At 43.0% G+C, this 21,698-nt stretch overlaps 1 protein-coding gene across 6 annotated transcripts in view; it reads left to right on the top strand.

The window, feature by feature from the left end:
* Positions 1-21,698, top strand: part of PLCXD1 (phosphatidylinositol specific phospholipase C X domain containing 1) — a 67,360-nt gene that overhangs the window by 14,238 nt on the left and 31,424 nt on the right. For 4 of the 6 annotated variants that reach the window (XM_066579579.1, XM_066579550.1, XM_066579569.1 and 1 more), the window contains 4 exons: positions 1,377-1,502; positions 4,217-4,372; positions 5,908-6,088; positions 13,073-14,399. In XM_066579579.1, coding sequence (XP_066435676.1) covers positions 1,377-1,502; positions 4,217-4,372; positions 5,908-6,088; positions 13,073-13,335 — 726 coding nt within the window. In that variant the 3' untranslated portion in view covers positions 13,336-14,399. Of the gene's footprint in view, positions 1-1,376; positions 1,503-4,216; positions 4,373-5,907; positions 6,089-13,072; positions 14,400-21,698 lie in introns of those variants that run through there. The other 2 variants (XM_066579559.1, XM_066579600.1) reach the window with 1 other exon arrangement.

The raw sequence follows: 21,698 nt of genomic DNA on the forward strand, positions 1-21,698 counted from the left end.
TGTATTGTAAGTTTTCATATATATATTTATATTTATTTTTCCTCTTAAGGCAGTGAGAGAATACATCAATTCATTTTTTTTGTTTTTTTTTTACAACATTAATCATGCAGCATAAATGGCTAGATACACTTTTTTTCTGCATGTTGGTACGATTACGATGATATCAAAGTTATTTTAAGTTTACATTTTTGCACAAAAAATTTTTTTTTTCTTAACATCGTTGCATTCAAAGTCTGTGAGGGCTATTTTTTGCATGACGAGCTGTAGTTTTAATTTATACCATTTTGGGGTACCAAGGTTTTTTTTATCATTTATTGATTTATTGGGAGGCAAAATGAACAAAATAAAAAATTTCATGGTCAATTTTATTTAATTTATTTATTTATTTTTTATTATATATACATACATACATACATACATACATACATACATACATACATACATACATACATACATACATACATACATATACACACACACACACGGGAAAGTGCGCACATTTTTTTTACGCTTATTTTTAAGTTTGTTTTTTTTTAACACATTTTTATTCATTTTTTTTCTTCATTATTTTTTATGTTCCTGTAGTGGACTTAAACCATAACTATGATTGCTATGGTTATGTATTCTAGTACTTCTGTACTCGAGCGCCAGGAAGACTATATACCATTGAACTATCCCTGTCTTTGTGGCAAATATCCCTGTCTGTCCCTTTAATAATTCCACTAACAGGACCTGCGTAGCCTGCCCTACACTTCTATTCCTCTTCTTACTGGAGCAGACATTCCCCCTGGTGATCAGAGTGTGTGTCTTGGTGCAGCACTGCTAACCCTACAATGGCATCCCCCTCACCTGCCAACTTTGCAAACTTGTTGGGGTGTACCAGTTCAGGACTAGCCTTCGTCTGATATCTTCCTTCTACCCCTCCTAAATGTCACCCAGCTAGCTGGCTGATCATCTGCACTACCATTATACCATCAATCCCACATCTGCCCCAGAAAGGGCCTGCTCCCTGAGCTGCAAACTCCTTTTCATGTTGCAAATGGAGCGGTGATGTGTTGCATGCATGTTCTCCACTCCATTCATGCAAGGACCATCGGGACCCCTGTTTTCGGTGTTGGTGAGGGACTTAGTGGTTGGACCCCCGCCGATAATAAACTTCTCTCCTATTCTGTAGAGATAAGATGACTTGAGATGTTGCTACAACCCCTTTAGGAGAACAAGCTATGCAGTGGACAGTTATGAATGAGCTTACAGCCTGAAGGGAGGTTGTGTTGGGGGGGGGGGGGGGGGGGGGGGGATTGGGCAAGATGAAGTTTTGATCCTAGGGCCCATGAACCTTTAGCTATGCCCCTGATATTTTTCCTTGTCCTTGACAGACTTTAAGTGTTACTGAGCAGCTGAACGCTGGAATTAGATACCTGGATCTTAGAATATCTCACAGGCCTGATGCTTACTCAGACCTCTACTTTGTACATGGGCTCTATACATCGAAAACTGTAGAGGTAAGACAAACTGCAGGTACTCATGATTCTTTTTAAAGAATATTTGTTATTGGCATTTTTTTTAAATGATTTTTTTTTTAATGCAGCAGTTGTTACACTGACCACTTAAGGCTCATTTACACGCAATAATCGCTAAAAAGCTATTGTTTGAGCAATAATCATTGTGTGTAAATGCTCCCATCTTTTAGGCCGCCTGCAGACGGCAAACAAATTGCGGCATGCTCTATTTCTGTGCGGGGCTCGCAGAGCCGCGCACAGAAATGTCACTCACCCGCCGCCGGCTCCGGTCTGCGACTGCGCGGCAAGCCGGCACATCAAACAGCCAGAGCCGGCGGGCGCGGGTGAGTACGCATGGTCCCTGCAGGCGCTCGGGTCGGATCCGGCGGCGAGAATCCTCGCTGCCGGATCCGACCCGCCCGTCTGCAAGCGGCCTTACTTTTCGGCTGAACGATGATTTTTAGGTGAGCATAAAATCCATTGTTCAGCTTAAGAGAAGATAACACAGACCGCATTTGCTGTCCATGGCGCTGTATTCTCCAGGGGAGCGCTGATTACATTGTATTCAGCTTGCAGCCCCACTGCAGAACAAAGGAGCTGAATAACTACTGTTCTATGCATACAGGTCCAGGAGGCTCATGTAAATGTAAATGAAGGTGATAAGCTGTGATAAGGTTATTAGTATCCATTAGCGGTTTATGCAAAACAATTGCTTATCTTTACATGTAAATGGGATTTTAGCCATAATAGTCTGACACTTGTGTTCTGTAGAGGGAATGTTCAGCAGTCATCTCATATCACATGGAGGAATATAATGAAAGGTAACAGCTGTATCTATAGATAGATACAACGGATATAAAAAGTCTAAACACTTCTGTTAAAATTTCTATGTTTTTGTCATGTTAAAAAAAATCTGACAGTGAAATCATTTCAGATTTATTTCCAACTTCAATGTGACCCGATATCTGTACAATGCCACTGAAAAACAAAGTGAAATCATTTTTTTGGGAAAAAAACTACACTAATGTGGTTGCATAAATTTGCACATCCTAAAACTAATACTTTGTGGATGTACCCTTTGACTTTATGCCAGCATTCAGTTTTTTGGGGGGTCGGTGTCTATAAGCATGGCGCATCTTGACTTGGCAATCTTTGCCCACTCTTCCTTGCAAAACTGCTCCAGATTTGTAAGATTGTGAGGGCATCTCGTGTGTAGTGCCCTCTTCAGGTCAACCCACAGATCTTCAATTGGATTCAGGTCTGGGCTCTGGCTGGGCTATTCCAAAACTTTGATCTTTTTCTGGTGAAGCCATTTTTTGATGCTTTGGAGGTGTACTTTGTGTCATTCTTGTGCTGAAAGGTGAAATTCCACTTAATCTTCAGCTTTTTAGCAGAAGCCTGAAGGTTTTATGCCAAAATGGACTGATATTTGGAACTGTTAATAATTCCCTCCACCTTGACTGAAGCCCAAGTTCTAGCAAACAGAAAACAGCCCCAAACAGTCCAGACACATGAAGAATGTCACATGCACTACACAACCAGTACTTGCCAGAAATTCCTGCAGCTCCATTAATCTTGCTGTAGGCCTCTTGGCAGCCTCCACTTGCAAAAAACTTTGTTTTATTTTAAATTGGAGAGAGACAAAAACATGCTAGAAAACTGGCCTCAACTTCACCTGATACATTTTCCAAATTCTTGACACTTCTCTGATATAATTTATTTAAAGAAGGGGGGAAAAGTCATAAACACCATATTTATGATGGCATTGAGTTGTCAGAGAAAGTGGGCAAGAGTTAATATGTAGAAAGTCATATATAGCTTTGTTGAGAATTACGGACAGGGGTTGACTGGCATAACAGTCTCTGGCACACCAATTTTCATAAATGTGTACAATGCACATGTGTGTCTTTAAGGACAACCAGTAATTATTAGGAAATTATAGTTCTAGTGTTTCTGGTGGCCCAATGTGCACAGCTCTGCTACATGGTACATCCATTATGATTCCCACACCTCACACACAGCTCTACTAAATGTATCTTGATTCCCTCACAAGACAAACACAGCCTGGCTCCTCCCACAGCAGTGTAGTCACCACAGGTCCTTTAGCTCACCAGAAATCTGTGGTGGGGAAAGGTTGGTGTCTTATGTCAGGACTGCTGAGTTCTGTCTGAGATAATAACGACTTGGTTATATTCTTTTTGTGTTATTTTTCTCTTCCCCTTTTCAAGAGCCTTAAGGCTGCCTGTCCACAGGCGTTATTGCATTGCATTCCCTGTAGCGATAATCCGGCCGCAGGGAACGCAGTGCATGCTTTCCATAGCTGCTATGTAAAGCGCAGCCCTCTTGTCCATGGGTGGAGAATCATAGCGATTCTCCGCTCGCGACCGGCAAATCACAGCACACCGGCTCCTGCTCTCGGGCGGCGGATACCCCAACGCCCGTGGACAGGCAGCCTAACTGTGTTGTTCTTCTGTTGGTCAGGCTCTGTGTTTTTTTATGTTGTAGGACCTTCGATGACATCACCAGGGGGCGGAGTGATGACATCATTCGCATACTGACTAACAAGTTGTCGTTAGTAGTTTGATAAAACCTTGTGGTACTCTCTGAAGCCTGTGTGTGGCATTTCTATCAATTTGTGTAGCTTACTTGACTTTAAAATGAGAAAAAAATAAACTGAGTGTTATAAACTAAGCAATTATACGATTTTCTTTTTCTAGGAAACGCTGCATGAGATAGCTGACTGGTTACAGCAGAATCCTCGAGAGATCCTGATTCTAGGATGTGACAACCTGCAGTCCATGTCCCCAGAGCATCATATGTGCTTAATTAACTGCATACACAAGATATTTGGACCCAAGTTATGCCCCAAGCATGTATGAACATCAAACTAATCATATACTTGTATGTTTTCTTTACTAGGGGGCTTTACTTCACTCTGCCTTGCAGAATTTTTGCAGTAAAGTGGGGAAGAATAGCGTCTTTTTTCCCATCCAAAATCAGGGTACTTGCACACTGTTTTTTGTGCTCTATTTGATGTTTAAGAAGGCTTCTGTCATATATATCAGGCCTCTTTGGCCTCTGCTTGACTGCTATCCGTTGGTGATGCTGTTTTTTTTTTTGTTGTGTTTTGATTTCTGGATTAAGGAGCACAGCAGACAGCATTTTCTCGTTCAGACAGATTCTGGTTTGTTTGTGTTTTGAGGCTACCCTCGTAGTCTATGGGTGACATGTCCTGGTATAGTATCCGTTTAACATACATCATGAGCTTTTTATGAAACCTGTGTTAAATGGATAACATTTAAATTCATGGCTTCTTTCAAGAAGCACTCTAGCGAGAACACATTTTTTTCATCACTACCCCCCTCATCTGACTTCTTGTCGCCCTCTGGATGTCTCCTACGTATATTACACTCACTTCCATGCAGTGCAGTCTTCTGTCTGATACCTATTAAACACCATCTAGATTTTTAGATTTCCATCTGCTTTCTCTTCCTCTAAGTGCTAATCCATCCCTTCATGGATCAGCACAGCGTCACATGACCAGCTAGAGGTAGTACCATCTCTACCTGCTGGGAGAAAAAATGTGATTACCCTTAACCTATATATTTTCCTAAATAAGCTGCAATCCATAATTGTACAGATATGGAGGATGCTCTGTTGTCTTCATAATAACTTTGTGATGGGAATCATCTAATCATATGTGGTAATGTGATCGAAGTGTTGACCCCTTCCCAATAAAGTGTCTCTGTGGTTTAGTCCATGAAATTTCATTTTAAATAAAGAATAGAACATTCGCATATCCGCTCACACAAGCAGACAGCAATTTGCGATTTCCATGAGCGGAAATAAAGTTTCAGCGTGTTCTACTTTTGTGCTGTGTCCGCAATGATGGCTTCCATTGAAGTCGATGGAAGCTGTCCGACCCACGGCCCATCCGCAATTGACACTGTGTAGGTCGTGGGTACTCGTGTCATTGTCTAGCGACGGTGCAGGAAAAACAAAGATTAAAAAAAAAAAGTAAAAAATTCTGTACTATGCATGACCGCCGCGGTCATCCACAATACAGAAGAAAACGGGTACGCAAGCTAGCTGACCAGGGTCCTGGCTGGATTCTGCTGCAGGCTCCCACATGTGAATTCCATCCTGTTTGTTTGTCGCTGGCCTTATACTTTGCCCCCTCATTCCCCGGGGTCACTGCCAAAAGCCCCATTGAAATGAATGGGAGCCTTGTACAGTGTTTAGCGCAGCGCTAAATGCTCTAGAAAAACGCCTGTGTGAGGGAGGCCTTCTACATCCTGTAGTACAAAAGCTCATCATGTGTCAGTTTAATGTTAATCTGTTTTAAGCTGAAAGTAACATCAAAGTTATGTTACAAATACTTTTTACAAAATTTACTCACTATTTTCAGGAACAGCCAACATTGAGGAACTTGTGGAAGCAAAACTATCAACTTATTGTGTGTTACGATGACCCTTTAGCACTGATGTTTGAATATCTGTGGCCATCTATTCCATACTGGTGGGCAAACACAACTAAGACGCGTTCCTTGCTTCACTTCTTGGAGATGAAAAAACATATTGGACGGCCGGGTAACTAGTTCATTTTCAGACTGATTGCCTTTGTGTTATGCTTCTATAATAATCTTGTGTACACACACACACACACACACACACACACACACACACACACACCACACCAACCTCAAATATGCACCTTTTAAACAGTGATGTGGATTTCCTCTTAACATTAACCCCTTAACGACTGCCCCATCGGGAAACTACGTCCTCAGTAAGTGGGCTTTAATCCTAGAGGACGTAGTTTTATGCATCCTCTTTGGATTAATGCCCACTGGCCTGAGGATGTGACAGCTCCATGCTGTCGGTGCCCGCAGGTAGCCGACAGCATGGAGCTGTCATCCCAGGATGATCGGATCCATCAGAGCAGCTGAAAATTCTTACCTGGCTTGTCGGCGGTGTCCCCCGGAGATCGGGTCCTCCCGGACCCGCCGGCGGTCTTCTGCGCATGCGCGCCAGGCGATGACGTCAGCCGCATGCGTAGAAGTTTGGGAGCCCCCGGCAAATTTGAAATCTCCTGGCTCCTGAAGGTAGCCGGGAACCAGGAGGTGTTACCGGGGACCGCGGTGAGCGGTCCCCGGGCACGCGATCACCGCTAACCATTGGATAGCGGCGATCACGAAAAAGTTTTTTTAAAAAGTCAGTTTCACCTCCCCTCATGGATCGGATCCATGAGGGGAGGTGAAAATACTCACCTAAGTCCTCCCCGATGTCCCGGGACCCGAATCCCCATCTGCGCATGCGCACCCGATGATTGACATCGGGCGCGTGCACAGACGGGCTCGAGCCCCAGGAAATTTAAAATCCCTCTGCTCTTGGCTGCCATGTGTAGCCAGGAACAGAGAGATTATACCGGGGACATGATCACTGTTATCCAATGGATGACAGTGATCATGTAAAGTTTAAAAAAAAGTGTAAAAAGTGAAAAAAAAAAGTGTAAAAGTAAAAAAACAAAGTTTTAAAAAGTTAAAAAAGCTTGCGTTTCATCTCCCCCCACGGATCATATCCGTGAGGGAGGATGAAATGACGTACCTAAGGCCCGCGGATTTATCCGCGGACCTTACCCCAGCTTCTGCGCACGCGCCCGTCGCCAAAATGGCAGACGCACGCGCAAAAGCCGTGGATTGCCAGGATAATTTAAAATCTCCCTGCTCCTGGCTACAAAACTTAGCCGAGAGCCTGGAGATTTCACGGGGGCCGCGGTGAGCAGTTCCTCGTCACGTGTTCGTCGTTATCCAATGGATAATGGCGATCACGTAAAAGAAAAAAAAAGGTGAAGCTTCATCTCCCCTCACCGATGCGATCGGTGAGAGGAGATGAAACTTTTTACCGGAGGCCTCCGTATTTGCACCCCGACGCGATCTTCCTCCGTGAACTTACCCGGATTCTGCACATGCGACCGCCGGCAAAACAGCGAACACATGCGCAGGAGTCGGGGAGCACAGGAAATTTAAAATCTCCTTGCTCCCAGCGACTAACGGTCGCCGAGAGCCTGGAGCAGTGACGGGTGGGCTCGTTGAGCGGTCCCCGGTCACGTGATAAAAAGGTAGCGATCTACCTGAGGCCGGTCTCACATGACCGGATAGGAATTACGGATTCCGCATGCGTCTGATCCGCGGTAATACGCAGATGAAGCACATTGGATTACACAATTCCGCTCACATTAGCAGGTCGGAATTGCGTAATCCACTCGCAGAAAAGAGAACGCAGCAGGTTCTATTTTACCGCGGATATCCGCAACATAGAGCCCATTGTGCTCCATGGTCACGGATATACCCGCAGCACATATGCAACTACATTGTATACGGGCTGCGGGAACCCGGGTCATCGCTAAGCGACTGTACGGGAAACACAAATTAAAAAAAAATACTGCGAATGACCGCCCGTGTGAGTACGCAGTTATGCGCAGTACAATAGGTGGCCGTTCGCAGGGACACAGCCGGGCTCACAGCTGGGATCCGCTGCGGGCCTCCGCAAGCGGATTCCACCTACGGCCGTGTGAGCCCGGCGTTATTCAGACCGCTACCTGTAATATGCAATTTACAAGAAGCCCCGGGAACACTCGCCTTACTGCAGTTCCAGGAGCAGCTTGTTGAGCGTCTTCTGTGCGAGACCGCCGCACCTCATCAAGCTTACGGAGACTCACAGAGCACCACTTTTTACACCCTGTACCCACCACTGAGGTCAAGAAATGACCCCAAAAAGCATGAGAGGAGGGGGGATACACTGTTTTATTGCCCCATGGGCCCATCCCAACCAGCCTCCGTAATTACCCCTGTCTTCGGAAATACCACACAGTTCACATTATTACTTTTATCTAAGATTTGGGGAATGCCGAAAAGGGCGCGGAGTGTGTGGGGGAGGGGCGGGGGATTTTTAGGGAGTCAATTTTTATTCCGTACAAATGAACAATGGGGCCTTGAATTTATTCAGTTCTGCCCTGAAATCCAACGGGTGTTCCCTGCATTACAGGCCTAACCATGTGTCCTATAAGTAGATTAGGGCCACAATGGGTATGTTTTTGAACACGGGACAAAAGGGGGTATCCATTTTGGGGTGAAGGTCTTCATTCCTATGTAAACTGTACAAAAAACCCAGTTTTTAAATTGACAAAAAAATGAAAAACGTAATTTTTTTCCTTCTGCTTTGCTTAGATTTATTCAAAAACTGTGGGGTCAAAAAATGCAGTACACCCCTAGATGAATTCATTAAGGGGTCTAGTTTTCAAAATGGGGTCATTTGTGGGGGTTCTTTATCGTTTTGGATGCTCAATGGCTCTACAAGTGGGCAATGGGGCCTGGAATTTTTTCCGTTGTACCCTGAAATCCAACGGGTGCTCCTTCCATTATAGGCCTAGCCATGTGTCCTTTAAGTAGATTAGGGCCACAAGGGGTATGGTTCTGAACACGGGACAAACGGGTATCCATTTTGGGGTGAAAGTCTTCATCCCTATGTGTGCTGTACAAAAAAAACTGTTTTTAAATTGATACAAATGCCAAAAAAATGAAAATTGTAATTTTTTTTCCTACTGCTTTGCTTAGATTTATTCAAAAATTGTAGGGTAAAAATACACAGTACACCCCTAGATTAATTCGTTAAGGGGTCTAGTTTTCAAAATGGGGTCATTTGTTGGGGTTCTGTCGTTTTGGCCGCTCAAGAGCTCTACAAGTGGGCAATGGGGCCTAAATCACCTTCATGCTAAATTTCTGTTCTGAAAGCCACCGACTACTTCTTTCATTTTGGGCCCCGTTGTGCATCCAGACAAAAGATTAGGGCCACAATGGGTATGTCTCTGAACATGGGACAAACAGGGGTATCCATTTTGGGGTGCAAGGCTTCATTCATGTGTGTGCTGTACCAAAAAAGCAGTTTTTAAAACGACAGAATTGCCAAAAAAACGAAAATCACATTTTTTTCCTACTGCTTTGCTTGAATTCATTCAAAAACTGTGGGGTCAAAATGGGCAGTACACCCCTAGATAAATTCGTTAAGGGGTCTAGTTTTCAAAATGGGGTCACTTGTGGGGGTTCTCTTTGGTTTTGGCCGCTCAAGAGCTCTACAAAAGTGCTATGGGTCTAAAACGCCTTCAAGCAAAATTTTATGTTCTGAAGGACACCGACTACTCCTTTCATTTTGGGTCCCGTTGTGCATCCAGACATAAGATTAGGGCCACAATGGGTATGTTTCTGAACACGGGAGAAACGGGGTATCCATTTTGGGTTGTAAATCCTCATTTTCATGGGCAATATAGGAAAAAAATATGTCTTTAAAATGACATATTTGCAAAACTATGAAATTTTATTTTTTCTCCTCTAAATTGAATTAATTCCTGAAAAAAAACTGGTATTGTCAAAATACTCATGACACCCCTCAGTGAATACATTAATGGGTGTAGTTTTTAAAATGGGGTCATTTGGGGGGGGTATCTATTATTCTGACACTCGAGCCTTTGCAAACTTGGCTTGGTGCAGGAAAACAAAGTGTTCCTCAAAATGCTGAAAATTAATGTTAAATTTGTACGTCATCTAAATGGTTAAAAAAAACACAAGTTTTTCAAGTGTGCATTCAGAATAAAGTAAACAGATTGAAATATATATCTTATCAAAAATTTGTACAGTATGTTTGGACATATTTGAGATTACAGTTGAAAATTTGAAAAAATGACAATTTTTTCAAAATTTTTCCAATATTGGTACTTTTAATAAATATACACAAATTATATCGGTCTCTTTTTACAACCAAAATGAAGTACAACATGTGGCGAAAAAACAATGTCAGAATCACTTGGATATGTAAAGCCTTTACGGAGTTATGCTACGTTGAACGACGCATGTCAGATTTCCAAAATTTGGCTCCGTCACTAAGGCGCAAACAGGGTTTGTCACTAAGGGGTTAAACACACATACAAAAATACATATAACATGCATAAAAAATAGAATCCTGCGCTTTTTATGAAAAGCTAAGAATTGTACTACAAGTGATCAACTTTACGATCAGCCAACAATAGATTTTAATTAAGATTGTTTGCAAACTTGTTTTATTTTCACATTGGACTCGGTGACTCATAAATAACCATTTTTAATTGTTTTTAACATGAATGACTAGCAAAAGATCACTATATATTAAGGTCTATAAGGCTGCTTTCACATATTCAACACGGATTGTGATTTTTGCATCAAAATCCACATTAGATTCTACCTAACTGACAGAATTAGTTGGCCATCGTTAGAACAGCATTCAATAAAAGGTAGAAACATTAGAAATCTTATATTAGCAGCGTCCTTGGCCCCCCACCCCTCTTCCAAATGCTAAAATGCCTAACTATTAATCTTCAGTCTAAGCATGGGTGCACTTGCTGCAGATTTCGAGGTTCTGGTACCAGTTGAGGTCCTTGAACTTTTCTCGGACTGCCTTTCGGTTGATAGTTGGAGGAAGAGGGGAGTGACGAATATCTCTGATCTTATGCAGAAGGCCAAAGTGAAAAACTCAAACAAGAGAATATGCGGAGGCCAGGGTACCATGTTCCATATATTTTGGAGCTTTAGGAGACTGCGCTCCCTGTGGCAGGAGGTCTTTTTAAAAAATAAACAAATTAGCAGGAGTAGTGATCTCTCCCTGCCCTGAGCTAGCTATTCTACTCATTGGCATAGAGAGGATTCCCAGTGAGTTTAGAAGGATGGTTACACACATCCTGCTGACAGTCAAGCTTCTAATACCAAGAAATTGGAAATCGAGAGATTTCTCCCCCCCCCCCCCCCCTACCAACCAAATATTAACAAACAATATTGCTGCATAGATCATATGAAAACATGTTTGCAATAAAAAAGTCTAAGGCACACATCCGTGACGGGCTCCGGAATACCAGAGCGGAGTCCGTCACTGCGCCCCCTACCCCCAAAGACCCCATACTTTCCTCCGGATCCGCTGCCCGAAGTCCCGCATGATGCTCCGGCGCGCATGCGCAGTACAGCGCTGGCAGTGTTATATGACACGGTGGGCGTGGCACGTATTCACGCTATACTTCAGGGTAAGTATAGCGTGACGGGCTGCTTCCATTGACTACAATGAAAGCTGTCCGCACGTATACCCGCAGCAAATAGGACATGCTGCGGGTAATTTCATGCTGCGGAATTCCATTGAGTACATTGAGCTATTAGGTTCAATAAAACCTAAAAGCTGCAGTGAAAGGCCGCAGATTTCCGCCGCGTATTACGCGGTGGAAATCCGGCAGTGTGCATTAGGCCTAAGTAACCATGAGGACTCATGGAGAGGTTGGGATGCCCTGTTCCCACAATGGCCCTAAGTTACCAGCGGGTCACATTCCTAAACTTGCAAAATTTGAAAACTGAAATATCAAGCTTACTCCACAACAAAGCAAAGTAACTTAAAATGGTACAAGCTAAACAGAGGAAACCAAGTTGAGATTCTTTTATTATTATTTTTTTGTATGCTGGTCCCCTCCCCCATACCCTCAGCCTTGTACTTCTCCAACAACATTCCTAGTTCCACCCCAACTTCCCCCAAAACGTATCCCCAAGCCTTCCCTTTTCCTATCCACGAGATGAACCTCTCTTAAAAGAAATATTAAGACTAATACAAATGTATTTGTATATCAAGTTGCAGGAATATGTAAAAGACGCATTTTCTTTTGTTATAAAAGTATTTTTGTATTTGTACATGGAAAACTGCATTTTAATAAAAATTTAATGTTCAAAAAAAAATCCACATTAGATATGCAGCCTTTGATGTGGATATGTTCCTATCAGGGGTGTAACTATAGGGGATAAGGTTGCACATGGGCCCTGGACCCTTAGGGGCCTAATTAGGCCTGTCTTCTCCATATAGGGAGCCTAGTAGTATGAGTAAAGCATTATAGTTGAGGGGCCCTGTTACAGATTTTGCTTTGGGCCCCCAAATCTTCAAGTTATGCCTCTGGGTATAGATACAGATAGAGACGGGTGGGGGTGGTGGGGCAGCAGAATTTTTGCACTTGGGCTCCTGAGCCTTTAGTTACGCCCCTGATTCCTATGTGGATTTTAAGGGCGGAATCGCAATGGTGAAGGCGATATTGCAAATCTGCTGTTGGCGTAAGGGTGCTTATACATGCGCCTCAATGTTTTATGTGGAACATATCCGTATCAAAAGCCATATGTCTATGTTCAGACAGTAGAATTCATCGCTGAATTCAGCCTCTAAAAACTTTGTTGTGGATTTAGCCCTGTCAACAGGCAAAATGTGTGCAGAATTTGTACGCAGAAAATTGTGTTTCAGCGTCAGGAAGTGACATGTTACCACTTGATGCATGCTTTTCCACGTCGAAATTCTGCATGCCGATTTTTGCCCATTGACTGGGCTGAATTTGTGCCAAAAAACACATCAGAAAGATGTGGATTGTGATTGTTTTTAGAGATGGCATTCCCCCATGCATTCCGCCAACTGAACTTGCCCTTAGAGCAAAGCAAGATTCTCAAATTTGTCTTTTTTTTTTTTGTTTAATAGATGGATTTTTTGCGGCTGGACTTAATTTTACGGAGAACATGTCTTACATCCTAAAACATCCATTTAGTTCTATGAAAAGACTGACTTTACCTAAACTTCCATCTTTGTACGAGTGGGTACAGCGGCAACATCCAGGAGGAAGCAGAGATGCCATCAACATTATTGCAGAAGATCTGATTGGGTCGGATCACTTTGTTTCAGCTGTAATTAAGCTAAACATGAAACTGTTGCACAGATCTGATGCACTTTTGAAAGAGACTTGAAATAGTGTATTACTTTGTACTCAAACTTTCTAGAAATACACTTTTGGGATTTGTTACATAATGTGTATAAATAGCAATAACACCTATTTTAACGCCCCTAAAGGGGTTGTCTCACGCCGAAACAGGGTTTTTTTTTTATTCAATACGCCCCCCGTTTGGCGCGAGACAAACCCAAGGGATGGGTTAAAAAAAAAAAGTTTATTACTTACCCGAATCCCCGCGCTGCGGCGACTTCTTTTTTCCTTTACCAAGATGGCCGCCGGGATCTTCACCCACGATACACCGCGGGTCTTCTCCCATGGTGCACCGTGGGCTCTGTGCGGTCCATTGCCGATTCCAGCCTCCTGATTGGCTGGAATCGGCACACGTGACGGGGCGGAGCTACGAGGACCAGCTCTCCGGCACGAGCGGCCCTGTTCACCAGGGAGAAGACCGGACTGCGCAAGCGCGTCTAAAAACGCCAGAAGACAGCAAATTTAGACGGATCCATGGACACGGGGACGCTAGCAACGGAGCAGGTAGGTGAATAACTTCTGTATGGCTCATAATTAATGCACGATGTATATTACAAAGTGCATTAATATGGCCATACAGAAGTGCTGAACCCCACTTGATTTCACGAGACAACCCCTTTAAGGACCAGGTTGTTTTATAGCTTAAAGACTAGACGCTTTTTAGGGATTTTACCCATGTGGTTTTACCTCTTTTGTTTTTCCTTTAGCTACCAAAATTATTTTTGCTGCATTTTTTTTCCGTGACATTTAGGACAATTTTTTTTTGTTTAAATCTCTTTTTCGCTGACACTTTTTCATTTTTTTTTTTGTTTTATTGGGGCTCAAAAGCTAAAAAAGAAAATAATTTTTTAAACATTTCATTTGTTTCGGATGTTTTGATATATAATATGTATGGTTTTGGATGACAGGGCGCATGTAGCAACTGTTTTCGTTGGCGTCTGGCTTTGGGTTATTTTCTTTTTTTATGTATACTACCGAGTTTTTCAGCACATTTTTTTTATGCTGAAAAAGCCCCCCATGACTTATATTTGAGTGAGGTTAAAAAAAAAACCTCGCAATACTCTCCTCCCAGCCAGCGTCTGTGTACCCAGTGCGATGGTCTCCCCGGCGGTGCTGCAAGCTGCTTGAGAATTCTCCCGCTCGGCTTTGAATTCCCCCGCTGTCAGCACTCTGTAAGTAAGGGCTGTGATTGGATCGAGCACCAGCCAATCACAGCCGGTGCTCGATCATTCACAGCCATTCTGTGAATGACATTACTGAATGGCTGTGATTGGTTTATCGAGCGCCAGCTGTGATTGGCTGGTGTCCGATCCACTCACATCACTGACAGCGGAGGAATTCAAAGCCGAGCAGGGAGATGACAGTGGGGAGAGTTCTCAAGCAGCTTGCCGCACCGCTGGGGAGACAATCGTGTCGGGGACACAGACGCCGGCTGGGAGGTGAGTATTGAGGGTTTTTTTTTACCTAGTGTATATACTGGAGTATAGCTAGGCTTACACTCGAGTCAATACGTTTTAGCATTTTTTTTGTGGTAATACTCGGGTCGGCTTATACTTGAGTATATATGGTATGTTGTTTTTATTCTGTAATTTTGTTTTATTTATTTATGTAACTATTCTGTTTACTATCTATGTCCCCCATGAAGTCATATAAGACCTCCGGGGGACATTCACATGTGGTTTTTTTTGGATTGTTTTTTTAATTTGACATTTTTTCACTGTAGCTGAGGCATCCATAGGAGCCCCAGTAACAGGGGAAAACAATCCCTGCAGTGACATTAGTCACTGGCTGAGCTGGTTAGGATATAATACGACCCTGCAGCTCTGCTGCAGCAGGGAACCCCGGCAGTCATGTGACCCTCCTGTTTCCATAGGGGAAGTTACACTTCCACTTTTGCCTTTTAGTACACAGTGCTCATTGAGTTTGTCGATCAAGTTTTCTATCTGAGAGTAAAGTCTGTTAAAAACAAAATTACTTCTGGCAAAGTTGCTTAATTTAATTCTGTTATAGTGGTGATATAGATTCCGTAAATGCATCACAGAAGGGGAAATAAAAAATAAAAAATTAAAAACAATCACAGAAAATGGCCGTTACTTATTGAGTGAGGAGTGCATATAGATGCAACCTCTCACCATGCAGGTAGCTGACTACCAAATGGAGGAGCCAATAACACCTGTGAGGGCACCGATGAAACACCCACTCACACTGCCTCCTGATAATGAGGAGGGTGGATGCTTGGTGTACACTCCCACACATAGTGGATACAGGGTGCCAGACCATTCTGATATATGTAGTTCACCATGCAGACCAGCAACCTATTAATGACGCCATGATAATTCGGCAGTTTGTCCTGCATTTCCATCAGTGAACCCCATTGGTACTGCCACCCTGGGCTCCCCCTGGAGTCTCAATGCCACACTGCATGTGAATGATAGATAATAAATGCAAGGCATTGGTTGAATGTTGGCCAAGAGACATGAGCCCACTAACCACTTCACGGTTCCTTGCGTTGTAGTGGGTCCCTACACTAATATAAATGCATCACAGAAGGGGAAATAAAAAATTAAAAACAATCACAGAAAAATGGCCGTTACTTACTGAATAAGGAGTGCATATAGATGCAACCTCTCACCATGCAGGTAGCTGACTACCAAATGGAGGAGCCAATAACACCTGTGCAGGACACCGATAAGATAGCCACTCACACTGCCTCTAGATAATGAGGGGGGTGGCTGCTTGGTGTATACTCCCACATATAGGATGGCAGTACCAATGTGGTTCACTGTTGGAAATGCAGGGCAACCCGCCGAATTATCATGGCGTCATTAATAGGTTGCTAGTCTGCAAGGTGAACTACATATATCAGAATGGTCTGGCACCCTGTATCCACTATGTGGGGGAGTATACACCAAGCATCCACCCTCCTCATTATCAGGAGGCAGTGTGAGTGGCTGTCTTATCGGTGTCCTGCACAGGGGTTGTTCGCTCCTCCATTTGGTAGTCAGCTACCTGCATGGTGAGAGGATGCATCTATATGCACTCCTCGCTCAGTAACGGCCAATTTCTGTGATGGTATAGATTCCGTAATGTTTAGGATAACTATTGGCAGAACAATAGTTCACAAAACATTACAGATTTTTTTTTAACTGTCCCCTGTAAAAGTGTATATACAGTGTACCTAAGACTTAATAATAAGTTTTTAAAGAGAGTTTTTGGATAAACAGAACTAAAAACACACTAAAATCTGAAATATTTTGCATTGAGATTTTTAAGTGCATTGAAGTTTTGTTCTCAACCGGCCGCTCAGTGTTGGGGATTTTTCTAAAAAAAAAAAAAATAATTACCTGGAAATAGCTTGACTTAGCAGAATGTGTGTTTTATTTTTGTATATAAAGCAATAAAAAATAACAATAAACCTTTGACTGTATTTTGAGTTCCAGGAGTGTCCTTGAAAATCAAGATTTTGTCATGGAAAATTGATAGGTGCTTATGGTACCCGCTGATCATCTGACTGAAGGGGCCACAGGCTCTATAGTGTTTATACCTGAGCATGATTGCAGAATACTGTATTGGGGGGATGCACACTGGCGTATTAATGTGCGCAATAGGCAGAGAATATAACTAGAGTTGAGCGAACCTACTCGTTTCGAGTAATTACTCGATCGAGCAAAGCGATTTTCGAGTACTTCAGTACTCGGGTGAAAAGATTCGGGGGGCGGGGGGAGGCGTGGCGGCGCGGGGGGTAGCAGTGGGGAACGGGGGAGCCCTCTCTCTCTCCCTCTCCCCCCATTCCCCGCTGCAACCCCCCACTCACCCACGGGGCCCCCCGAATCTTTTCGCCCGAGTACGGAAGTACTCGAAAATCGCGGTACTCGGGCGAAAAAGGGGCGTGGCTGAGTAGGCTCGCTCATCTCTAAATATAACCAATTGATTTCAATTGGCCCGTTCTCATCTCCGTTTTTTTTGGGGGGGGGGGGTTTGCACACATGAAAAAAATAGCATGCTCTACTATTGTGTGGACCAAAAGTCCTCACAGAAGTCTGTAGGGTGCGCAAATGCATACAGGATACACAATGTGCTGATTCTATTTTGAATTTTCTGTATCTTATGTGGGTGTTCGACGGTCTTAGATTTATTATCACATGCGATTTCCTGCATGTTTTTTTAAAATCAGATATGGGCCCCGTGATCTTTGTTTTCAGGAAATCTGGATCACTGCCCATATCCTTAGCAATTCGCGCACTCCTTGCTGGAGGTGTTTCATCTGGTTGGCTGAGCCTAACGGTATTAGATTTTCCTTTGGGCAAGATGTTAGCTATTTCGTATCCTTGTTCTAGGATCTTGGGGATCCAAGTACTCCCGCAGACCTGGGCCCACCGGCTCAAGAAGGTCTCTTGTCTCGCCCCTATAGGGATGTCAGGGCTTGGGTCTAGAGAGATCAGCAGCTGTTTACACAGCTGGGTGTGTGTTTAAACACACACTGGGCTCAGCAAACAACTCATGGAGGCCCTTTTACATGCAAAAGATGATAGTGTTAATTGACACTAACACTTTATGCAAATACATCCCTCAATACATCCCAAAGATACAGTCGTATCTTTGTGTGTAAAAGGGTTTTAATGTTAAAGTAGTTGGTTGCAAATTTTAGCTGTGTAGAGATAGGTAATGGAGGTCTTTGACCTGTGTATAAAATGCAGCATTAGTCAACACTAAAGGCCCATTTAGACACAACGATAATCGCTTAAAAGATGTCGCTCAAGGGACTTTTGAGCGATCGTTGTGTCATTTACAGAGCAAGATGAGTGATCACCTTGCGCTGGCAGCGGAGGCTCCAGAAGACAAGCGGGGTGTCCCCACTTGTCTTCTGCATCCAGATGTTTTCTGCGCGGAACGCCCGGCTGTTATACAGCCGCGCGCTCTGTTGTGGGTATAAAGAGAACAGAGCGGTCCAGCCCAGCCTGTTATCAGAGAGCGGGATACAGCTGAAACAATAGTATCAGCTGTATCCTGCTGTGAATCCCTGATAAGGCTCATCGTCGTCTTTCAGCACGCTGAAAGACGATGATCAGCGACGGAGTAACGAAAACTGCACGATGTAAGTGTAGTTACACACAACGATTATCGCTCAAAAGATGGCATTTGAATGAATTTTGAGCGATAATTGTGTCTAAATGGGCCTTTAGTGTATGTAATTGGTATCTTTATTTGCTGGAGAATTAGTGGATTTTTTATGTGGTAAATATAATTTGTTATACCAACTCCATTAGTGTACAAGGAAAGAGAACCAAAGTTGCATTTTTTCCAGATTGTGTCCATTTTGCCTATAAAACTCAAGATGAATTGAAGAGATAGTTTCCTTTTTTTTATTCTATAAGAAAGGCCAAAATGTTCCACAAAACATATTGTTAGATTATGTAGTAAAAAGATATTCCACCCTAGGATGTATAGTACAGCATGGGCCCTCCTACCCTTGGTCCTGAAAGGGTTGTTACATGTGATCAGTTTATAAATTCATGTTCCCTTTGGGGCGAGCATGCACATTACCTGATCCCATGACATATCGAGAACCACCACCCTGTTGGTCCATGTGAGCCATTTCATTTTTAAGTTTAGACCTGTGAAAAAAAAATCCCCAATTGATATTAAAAAAATACTCAAGGGAAAAAAATAATCATTTAACAAACTGGGAGGAGAAAACCAAAGGGCTTTTATTTACAAGTGAAAACTTATTTCTAAAGGAATTAGCCTTTACAGACCATGTAAAATGTTACCACAAACCATGCATTTAAAGTCATTTATGGCAAAATGAAAATTAATTTAGGAAGGCCTTAGCTCAGACTGATCCATCAAACTATACGGAGAAAAGAGAATAATGGTTAGTCCAGGATCTTTGACTTTCAAGAGTATTTGCGACAACCCTAACCATAAGCCTTAAAGGCTATTGACTAGAGATGAGCGAGCACACTCGGTAAGGTTAGTTACTCGAGCAAACCTCGTGCATCTCGAGTAACTTCCTCCTCCTCCGAGCGTGCTTGGTGGGGAAGGGGGGGTAGGGAGGGAGAGTGATCTCTCTCACTCTCCACGCTGCCCCCCCTGAGCACGCTCGGAGGAGAAGGCAGCTACTCGAGATGAGTGAGGCTCGCTCGAGTAACTGACCTTACAGAGTGTGCTCGTTCATCTCTACTATTGACCCCTTTGGGGGCACATTTATTTATGTAACTGAAATAGATATTCACATATCAACTTTTATGAAATACACACAGGATATGCTAAAAGTGCTTGATATGTGCGAGTTTCAGAAGTGGGACCCACAAAAAACCCTAGGGGTTTTCTTGGACTCTAATATTAATAGCCTATCCTTAGTATAGGTCTTCAATATCCGATTGGTGGGGGTCTGCTACTTAACCCGATCAGCTGATTGAAGAGCTGATTGTTGAACGCTACAGCCTTTTCTCATGCCTGTGATATGTTTATTCGTCACATGGCCCAAGAGCAGCTCAGTCCAATTAAATGGCTAAGCTGCTATACAGTGATCCCTCGTCTATTGCGGGGGTTACGTTCCAGAGACCGCCGCGATTCATGCAAGTCAGCGTAGTAGCGGCGTTATATTTACACAAATCAATCTGTCGGGTGACCTGCCACACAATCGCAAAAGTGAACAAACAGACTGATGCTACGGTCAGTGAGCCAATCGGCACCCGATACAGAACACATTCCATTAGCCAAGAGTGTGCCGTGTACAATCTCGTGTTGGCAAGCGCTAGTGGTGTACTGTGTTTCCTGTATGTACCGCAAAATTCCACAATATAGCGGAAAACTCTGCAAAAATAGAATTATATATGGTCTATCTAAAATCCGCGATGCACTGAAGCCGCAATCATTGAACCGCAATATAGCGAGGGATCACTGTACTTCCACTATGAAATCTACAGAGCTCTGCCTGTTATGCAATGAAGAGGCCGCGGAGCTTGTCAAGCACCAAAGAGGTCTCTGTAAACAGCCGAGTAGCAGACCCCCACCAATCATATATTTATGGCTTATCCTAAGGATTGCTCATCAATATTAAGAGTCCCTGAAAACCTCCTTAATGCAGTTGCCAGGCATGGTCAGAATTACGGAAATAGCCAAGTTGCAAGCTCTTCGCTGTTTTGATAACTCCCATAAAAAAAATCAATAGAACTTAAGCATGATCGGTCACATATCATCAGAATAAATACACCTGTCCCTAAAAGTCCAAATTGTTACGATGGAAAAAAACCTGTTTAGAAAAGAAAAACTGAAAAGTTGTATGATCTGTCACATGTCATAAATACACTTGTTCTGAAAAGCCACCCCCCGAGTTACCACTAAGCAGGCAACATGTAGACCAAGTCACAAACAAAGTTGTAGAGGAGTATACATCGGGGTTGGGTTATAAAAAAAAACCATCTCTCAAACTTTGAACATACCACGGAGCACAATTAAATCCATTATAACAAAATGGAAACAATGTGGCACAAATACAAACCTGACAAGAAAAGGCTGCCCACAAAAACTCACAGACCAGGCAACTATGGCATACATCAAAGATTCAACATCAATGATAATGCCGAAGGAGCGCCAAAGATCCACGACAGAGATGGAAGTATCTGTCTAGAAAGACTATAAGCCATACACTCCACAGAGTGAGAAGAAAGAAAAGCCATTGCTTAAAGGCTACAGAAGCCTTTGTGCATGAAAAATTAATAGATGTCTTACTAAGTCTCTGCTAAAACAAAGAAAATTATTGCATTTTTTGGGTTGAGTTTTCCTTATCATGCATTAAAAAAAAAGAGTCATACTTGGTTCCAACATTTTGTGATAGCTCAGTGGAAAGGCAGTGAATGCAAGGCTAAAGTGGCTGCCACTGGGGGTCTTCCTTCCAGCATTTCTGCAATCCACTGCCTGTTAGCTATTGAGCTTCTGTAGTAACTGGGATGCTGAGACATTTTTTCTAGCTATGGAAAATGGACCGTATTCACATTATACTCCTATTCATTCACAGGTTGACAAATCTGCGGACACTGTGCAAAGGCCATCTCTGCCTCTTCTACTGTTACAGCATGTGTGCACACATTTCAAGTTTACTAATCACACCGTGGAACACAATTTTTGTCACAGATAAGCAGATAGGCGGGTTATAGTAACTTTAGTGCACTGAATTCAAATATGATATCCGTTTTTTTCTGCCACGTAAGGTTTTCCAATTATGGGGAATAATGTAATCCAATTGCCATTGTATTGTATTTTTGGGAAATCTGCCTATACAATTAATCCAGTGGCTCTCCATAAACCTTGCTTAATAAAAAGAATAATAAAAGTCATTGCGCA

Source organism: Eleutherodactylus coqui, chromosome 1 (genome assembly GCF_035609145.1).
Source record: "Eleutherodactylus coqui strain aEleCoq1 chromosome 1, aEleCoq1.hap1, whole genome shotgun sequence".
NCBI lineage: Eukaryota > Metazoa > Chordata > Amphibia > Anura > Eleutherodactylidae > Eleutherodactylus > Eleutherodactylus coqui.